An 8,635-nucleotide genomic window follows, 5' to 3' on the forward strand; every position below is an offset into this window, starting at 1 on the left:
TTTTAATAAATGACAAATTAAAAAGGCATGAACATTTTTTTTGTATCGAAAAAATATCGAACCGTGACACCAAAGTATCGAACCGAACCGTGAATTTTGTGTATCGTTGCACCCCTTATATGCATACATATATATATTTATATATGCATACATATATATATATATGCATACATATATATATTAATTGTCATCTCTCATTTGGGTGTTTCTATTTTAGTAACTTTCAGTTTTATGTTGACTGTCATTTGTCTGTGATGTGTTTTAGACACAAGAGACTGCTTCCTTTATCTCATTGTCCTTGATTAGTTTTGGCTGTTCCTTGTTTCCCAGGTGTTTCCACTCCTCTGATTAGTCCTCATTGGTCTCCTTGGTGTTTGTTCTTAGAACTTTGGCATCTCATCTAATAAAAGGTTGATTTTAAAGATTACAAAAAAGTTTATTTGTCATCATGGAGCATTTTGTGTTGACTGATGAGGAGAAAAAATGAGCTGAATCCATTTTCAGAGGAGCCTGAAACACTGATAGAGATCTGAAACCTTTCTCAAGTCATTGTCATTAACATACTCAACTCTGAAATTCCCGGGAGGTGAAATGGGCCTCACGTGCCAAACATTTCATTACGTTTGGTGACTTAAATGAAGAAGCAAGATGTGATCTGAAGACTCTCAGTTGAGTGCCACTTAACACCATCAGAATTAGATTAAACACTGTCACGTTATCGTCTACTAATGATTCCTCTCCCTGTGAAAAATCTAATTTAACTTGGCACTATAACAATTTGTGCCAAGGACTGTGTTCACATATCCAGAAGCCATAATCTTGTATAATAGCTTCATATTCACAAACTACTGTCTATTTGCATCGCCATCTGCATTTTCACTTAATGTAATTGGCTGGGTTTTTTTTTAAGTCCAAAACCTTCAGTACAATCAAGCACAATGGTGATCGGCCAGATGAGTCTTTAATGACCAATTTACTCATTTTACTCTTCATCTCATCCAAATCTTGGCTGGCGTTGGAGCAGGAGATGAAGGGAAATTAGGAAAGAAAGCTGGCAGAATTAAAGAAAGAAACAAAGGCTAATTGGAAGAGCATTTATCGAATGATATGGGACATTATAACTTAATATACTCTTTCAATTACAGCAGATATCAGCCTTTGATTTCACAACTGCGGAAGACGAGATAAAATTCCCAGTGTTGGGCTCGTTTGGGGGAGAGATTTATTTACTTTTGCATCTTGTCTGAGTTGATCTATCATCTTTTTTTCTGTCTGCTTATCTGCTGTCTCTCTCTTTATAATCTAATTTTATCCTCTCTTTCAAACACCTCAGATATAATATGTGAACAGCGCCGTAAAGGAGATCACTTTGTCATTCTCTGTTTTGCCTAGTTCTTCTTTATCCTTCTTTTCCTTAAAAAATAAACTTTTCAAATAATAATCAAAAAGGACATTACAGTAAAATAGGGTGTGATTTCCTGAGCTACTTTATTTTTCAATGGGTATTAGTAGTTAGCCAATGAAATCCCATGAACTGCTGCCATGAATACATATTTTTATTCTCAGGGGAACAATGCTGTGCCCCAGTTTCTAAACAGTGTGTGAGTTATTTGCTTTGTTATTCCTTTAAATGTGCTTTTTTGTTAGTTTTGAGTTCTTTACTGTCTTATTCATAAGTGTATCTGTGAATTTTAACAGTAAAGCCTTCACTTTTAATTCCTCCTTTCAGCGGGACAAAGGTGGTTCGTACTGTTGCTGTAAAATATGCTGGCTGTCATCATGTTTATCCAGGGCTGCCAACACTAATATGGGAAATATGCCACTTTTCTGCCTGTCACAATCTCAGCTAACCACTTCATATACAATTCTACCAAACTGTTAAGAACACATTGCTCCAAAAACCCATGGCTCCATGAGAACAGAACCAAAGCGGGGAGAAAAATAATACGAGCGATAAAAGGAAACAACGGTTCTCTGAAGATGCTTTAAATCTAACAATGAGGAAGAAAACAAATGTTCTCATGTGTGCTAGAGCATCATCATGACCACAACAATACAATCAAAGTGGACCGGAATAGTTATTAAAAGTCAAGAGATACTGATGGCAGGGTAATTCTTCAGACAAGACTGTTAGATCAAACATGATAAATATCTAGACAAGGATAGATGACACTGTGCACACAAAGACCTGCGCACACCTCTGCACTCCATCAGCCTCTCCCTCCCCATCTGTTAAGTAATTGGAGGTACAAAAGCATTATTTAACACAGCGTGACGCCCGTCTGCCACTGAGCTCCTCCGCTCTATTGACTCAACTCAGGAAGTTTTAGTTTATGTTCCATTAATGCCTCAGCAAAGTAAACAAGGAATTATTGTAAACACAGACTCCCACTGATGTTGAATTTAAATGTAAAACAAAATGTTTAAAGGCAGACTTTTAACATTATTAAATCCCAGGACCTACAGCATGGACAGAAATGTCCATTACTAAAGCCCCATTCAAGCAGGCCCAGAGAACCCCTAGCAACCAACAGTAACCCAGTCACCAGAGAAAAGTGTTATTTCCTGACAGGTTGGTGAGTGGTGGAAGTCGATATCTTCCATGGGAATTATGGATCTACTAGTAACTAAAGCTGCTTCTTTCCACATGACTTTACATGGTTAACAGGTAGCAACAGCTTGCTAACTGTGAAAACATACTTGTGTGGCTCGATGCTCCCGCAGTAATCAAGTCTCTGGGTTTAAATCTGATGATTGTTTAAAGAGTTTGCAGAGGTGATAAAGAGGAAGAGGTCTTTCTCTTTTCAAAGGCCTGCAAAAATGGCTTTTTACTTTTTTCTTGTTAAACAGTTACCAATGTAAATTAGATTATTATCCTACTACTATGTAGGAAAGTATGAATGTCAGACTTTGTGTCTAATTGTGATTTATATTCAGGAATGGGCATTCTCTGGCATTATTAATTTCATTGCTCAGTTCATCTGCAAAACAAAAACACTAGAGAGATGACTTGCAGGGAGTTGGTAACGCATTCGACATAAAACAAGAAAAATATCAAGAAAAAAATGAGCCGACAAATATTTATTTGCCCCCTGTGGATCCAACCTTCCATCCAATGAAACTCGTCCAGTGGGTGTTTCCTCAGGAAAAGAAAATATTGAGCAGCTATGTACATCGCTTTGTGAGCAGCAAATCAACTTCTTCATAACTTGGATGTCTTTATGGATCTCAGAGGACCAAATAATAAATAAATAAATCTTCAGATGCAAGAAAAAAGGCAGAACACAGTGATGTAGAAATCTACGAGAAACTGACCCTTGTCTCCTGTAATGCATGACATCAGAAAACATGCTACTTTTTCAGTCATTCATTTTGAATCTTTTTAAATAAAATATGATGATAATTTTGCAAATCATGGTCCACATTGTGGTCAAAAACAAGAATAAAGGAGGGTTTGCTTTACCTCATAGCTGACTGCTAGTTGACCACCCCTCGCTTGTCACATTCAGTTTCAAATTACCAGAGTGAAAACAGTTTGAGGCTTTAAGACAGATCCTCACTAACAGGTTGATGATGTCATAGTGGCTGTGTTGACTGAACACGTAGTTACATTTCTTGGGAGGTGTGTATCAGGTTAGATGGGAGGTTACGGCACAGGTTTAAGAGGGGGTCTCGCTTATCTCTGAAGTCATGCCGTACATTTCCAGCTGAAGCATAATTCAAACATCACTGCTTGACTGGCAGGTAGTTGAGACTGTAACGTGTGCCTATTAGCTTTAATTGCCCTCCTGTTCTCTTTGTGACTAAAGAGGGAGTAAAGGTGGGGTGTGTGCACGTGTGCATTTAGGGGGTGCATAGTGGCAGTATTAAAGAGAACCAGCTGTGTGTCTCTGCTAGAACATCTGTATCATGAGGTGATGAGAATGGAACTCACTGTGCTGGGGGTAATTAGAAAGATTTACAAGTGGTGCTCAGAGGGCTGCCGTGTGGTGTGTGTGCTTGTGAGCAGGTGGTATATGATGCTGGTAACATCATTTAACATTGACTCCATCCCACTGAATTTCTTTGATTTTGATTTCTTTGAAAGTAATTTTGTTTTTAGAGGACTGTGCGACCTAGATTACTGCATTAGTGTCTGAATGTTTTATCACTTATTTTGTATTTGAGCATGAGCTGTATACTGAAGATAGATGGTGGCTGATCAATCACGGCTTCACCGGCTGATTAATGAAGTCCTGTTCTGAAGCCTTGAGTTTTGCATTTTGGCCACCACCACGTTGGTGTGTTGGAAGAAGAAGCGTCCATATTTTGACATGATGGTGGATTACAGAGTTAACGATAACATGCTTCACACAGACATACAGATGTCTGCTAGTTAGTTAGGTCTAGTTAACAGACTCGATCCCTCTATGAAGTGGGAAATTAACAATCGAGACAAAAACCAGCCTATAAAACATGTTTTACTGCAATAAAGTATCTATAAAGGAGACTATAAAGACCCGTGTGTCAAGTGCTCATTTGAGGAAGTGCAACTTTTGGCACTTCTTTATGGCCCATTTATCCTCACCATGCAAACTGTGCCAGATGAAAAAAGCGACATCATATACAGAGGGCGATGTTGCAAAAGTCTGAAAAGAAAAAGACTTGGTACTTTTTTCTCCTCTTATACCAGCGCTGATGTGCACACTGTGTCTGAGTGGAGACACTTATCGTAATGTGGGGACTATTTCCTCCCTCAGTGCTGGTATAAGTGGTACGGAGCTGAGGCGACGTCACTGTTTGCAAACAGACCAATGTAGTGAGCTTAACCGAGGCTGAATTCTTCAGCGCTAAGAGTATCTATTTGCTTTGGACATGAACACTTTCTTGGGCTGTAAAAATTTAGTATATACAAAAAAATAAAAATAAAAAGCTTCCACAAATCAAGGCAACACTTATAAATTGCTCATTTTTGAGTCAATAGGTAAAGCTGGAGCTGGTGCATAGTCAACATTTCCTCTTGAAAAGCTCCTTATTTTTTAAGCACTTTTAACATTGATCCAGCTTGTCCTCAATTATTTTTTTGTTGCTCAAGTAATCAATTATATGACTAATCACCTCGATGTAACCTCAGGCTAATTTAAAAACTTGGTGAAATAAAGAAAAATCCATAAAAATATCAGCAGCCTGTGGCTTTGATCCAAATTAAATGGCTCACCAGTGCACATAAGTAAAGCCGGGTGTGTATGACAGGAGAATGTAATACTGTGTGCGTCTAATCTTCACTGTGGCCATGGAAGAGAGAGAATATGGTAAAGTGTTTTGAGGATTCATCCTTCACTGGATGCCCATTCATCACATAGCTTTGTTGCTCGTGGTGCTGTGGTGATGGTGGAAATGAATGTGGTTGGAAATGCTGTTGTGATAAGCCAGCCCGTCTTCAGTAAGTCTCACAGTACCTGTGTCCGGTTATTCTCGATCGTCTTCTCCAGCTCGGCCTTGGCGGCGGCTGACTCGTGCTGGTGGGTTTGTCTCAGGTGTTCGATGGCTGACGCGTGGATGTGGTTCAGCTCCGATCGCAGAGAGGCTGATGGAAAAATATGATCGAATACACGAATGTCAGGAGGTCACATTTTATTTGCACAGAGCATCACGCACATGATGAAGCAAAGCTAGTCTGCATATTTCAGATTCAGTGTCACCGGGCACGCAAGACTTACTCAGAAAGCTCCTTTCAGCCTTTTGTCTATTTGCAAAAAGAGCTCATTCTTACTACATTACTTTTTTCCCCCTAACTTTGCCCATAAAGAGAATGCCTCTGCTGCCTTTACCCGAGTGACCTTTAATCCTCACTTCAATGAACACCTTTTATTGCAAACAGTCTAATGGCTTAGAGAAGCATGGTGAGGGAACACACTGCTATTAGCTTTGAAAGACAAAAGAAGAACAAAGTCACGAACTGCACATGATTTCTCTCTGCAGTTCAAAACCAGTCAGAAGACGGGCAAACAGAAAGAAACAGAACATGCGAATACACACGTATGGGGATACGATAGAAAAAAAGGTAAGAGATATAAGGAGGAACAGGTAATAAAATAATATTATCGCTGGAGCCTGCCAGTGTCAGGACCATGACATAGAGGGTAATGGAAGACCATTTATCACAGCACAGTACTGGTTTGTCGGCACCAAATATTTGGTGAGGTTGAGAATTTACTTCACTTATGTGCTTATATGATTTTGTTAGACTTTAGATCCTTGTTGATGTTTCATTTTACTCTGTTGTCCCTACACTGCATTATAATGAGAAAATAATAAAGACCAGATGTTTCTCCTGTCAAATAGCAACATTAACGTAAGACAGAGAAATGTAATAATGTAGTCTGTGATGAAAGAATGTCTGTCTACAGTCATGTAAAAAACATCCATATGTCTTGCGTTCTGAAATTACAGCTATTATTCACGGAAATGCCATTTCTATAGCACCGCGGTGCAAGACCAGCTATCTAAATGCGCTTTAATGTTGTTCTGCAGTGGGGAGGAAAGACTGTCTTTTGACAGAATGAGATCAGACCCGGGCTTGAGGAGGGGTGGTTAACTGCCACAATCGATGGGGATGGTTAATTGAAAAGAGACGACAACCGACAAACAGGACAAAACACAAACTGTGAGCGAGCAGGCAAAAATGATCACCCATCATTCTACTGCATGACTTTTCCTCGGACCCAATTCTGAGTGTTTTATTGAAACAGATATCTCCCACAGCCGTCCTTTTTCACTTCCGATGTGTTTCCACTAGTTGGAAAAACTCCATGAGGTTCGGGGGAATGAGCCGTCTGAACAGAGCGTGGAGCAGGCAGTAAACATGACCAAGACTCACTAATGGTGAACGGACCAGGTTACCAGCTGCTATAGTCCAACACGTTCTGACATTAACAGAACGTTGCCAGGGAGCTGGAAAGTTACAGATTTGTGTCCTCACAAACAAAACTGGCTCAAATGTGTGATAATGTGACCTCATCTTTTCCAACTGTTCTCCGTCTGCACCAGCTGGGAAACCCTGAGCTGTGCTGATGTATCACAGAGAGGCCTGTGCATGTATATCTCACAAAACTAAAATACTGTGAAAATCTTCATTTTTTTCACTTTTTAATTTAAACGGGTAAACTTTTATATATTCTATATAGATTTATACATTTAAAATGAATAAATTAATACTTTCTTTATTTTAATTTTGATTATTATGGCTTAGAGCTAATGAAAATCTTAAAATATCTTAAATTATTTCATTATTTCATTTGAAGTTTGAGTAAATAAAAATTTAAACAGTATAAATACTGCATGATTTTATGCTTCATCTGCTCACGTCCTTTACAGAGATGCTGATTTCTTTTTCCAGTTGGACTTGCTCACAGTGCTGTCTGTGCTCCATTCGTCAGCCAGCTCACTTTTCAGATATTGGACAGTTTTGTATTTTGAATCCTTTTTTGATAAAAATGAGAAAATGTTACGATAAAACTTGTGATGGATTTGCATGTTTTTTTCATGAGCTTTAAGCCAAAACCAAATCAAAATGTATAAATATTTAATAAATGGAGAATACATGAAAGTATAAATCCTGAAACAACTAACTTTTTCCTGGACCTTCATATTATTGTAGATGCACTAGTACAGATGGACCCCGTCGCACACTTTTGCCTGCAGACTGGGGTCAGGTTACAAAAATTGGGGGATGCCAAAACAACACTGTGTGGTCTGCGGCTGCAGAGGAGGCGTGGTGCAGTGGGTTCAGGGGCCAATGCCCGGGAGGCTGGGAGGGCAGCTGGGGCTGATTGGCTTATTAGGCTCTCCGGTGATCAGGAGGTCGCTGGGACCGGAGGAGAGAGTTGCACCGGGAGTTGGTAATCTCACTAGAGACACCGACCCTGTGACATTGTACACGTGTTGGGTCCTTTTGCCAAACTAAAGCTCACAATGCATTTACATTTCAGAGAAATCCAGTTTAAAATATATTTTTTGAAAAATAATTGTGTTACATATTAGAGGATAAAATATTAGCCACAATAAATGTGGCAGCCCTAATTTTCCCTTTAAGTCCATCACTGCCAGTATCTTCTTTCACTCAAGACTTTCTTCTCAAATACATGAATCTGTTTAGCCCCTGCTGCATTTTTTCCATTTGGATTTTTCTGAAATAACCACCAGGAATCCATATTCATAGGTGTGTGAAGTCTCCTTTATGTAGACACAAATCAGCTGCCACAGGGTGTGTTTGAGGGTTTCATAAACGACTTCCACTCAAGGCTGTATATAGTCTGGAATAGCACTTAATGTGGCAGTGTGAAAACAGAGCGAGACAGGGGGAGGATCTCATGGCTGAATTGAAGTCCTGCCATTAGTCTCATATTCAACCTACAAGTTTAAACACAAATATGAATATATTTGTGTTTAAACTTGTCGGTTCTACTTAAACATTCTTCTGTTCTTTCTATAGTTTCAGCTCAAACTGAAAAATCACTGCAGACTGAATAAAAGCTCTCCAATCAAGGCAAAATATACTTAAAATTCATGGGTGGGTTAATCTGTTTTTATGTATGCACCCACACACAAAGACAGAGCAACCAAACACACACACACACACACACACACACACACA

At 39.2% G+C, this 8,635-nt stretch overlaps 1 protein-coding gene across 5 annotated transcripts in view; it reads right to left on the reverse strand.

The window, feature by feature from the left end:
* The window catches only part of LOC102192866 (protein FAM184A-like), a 217,913-nt gene that overhangs the window by 37,021 nt on the left and 172,257 nt on the right, over positions 1-8,635 (reverse strand). For all 5 annotated transcript variants that reach the window (XM_013915605.1, XM_005751838.2, XM_005751837.2 and 2 more), the window contains one exon: positions 5,439-5,566. In XM_013915605.1, coding sequence (XP_013771059.1) covers positions 5,439-5,566 — 128 coding nt within the window. The remainder of the gene's footprint in view (positions 1-5,438; positions 5,567-8,635) is intronic.

This window comes from Pundamilia nyererei, unplaced genomic scaffold (assembly GCF_000239375.1).
Source record: "Pundamilia nyererei isolate P.nyererei 1_Seehausen unplaced genomic scaffold, PunNye1.0 scaffold00329, whole genome shotgun sequence".
NCBI lineage: Eukaryota > Metazoa > Chordata > Actinopteri > Cichliformes > Cichlidae > Pundamilia > Pundamilia nyererei.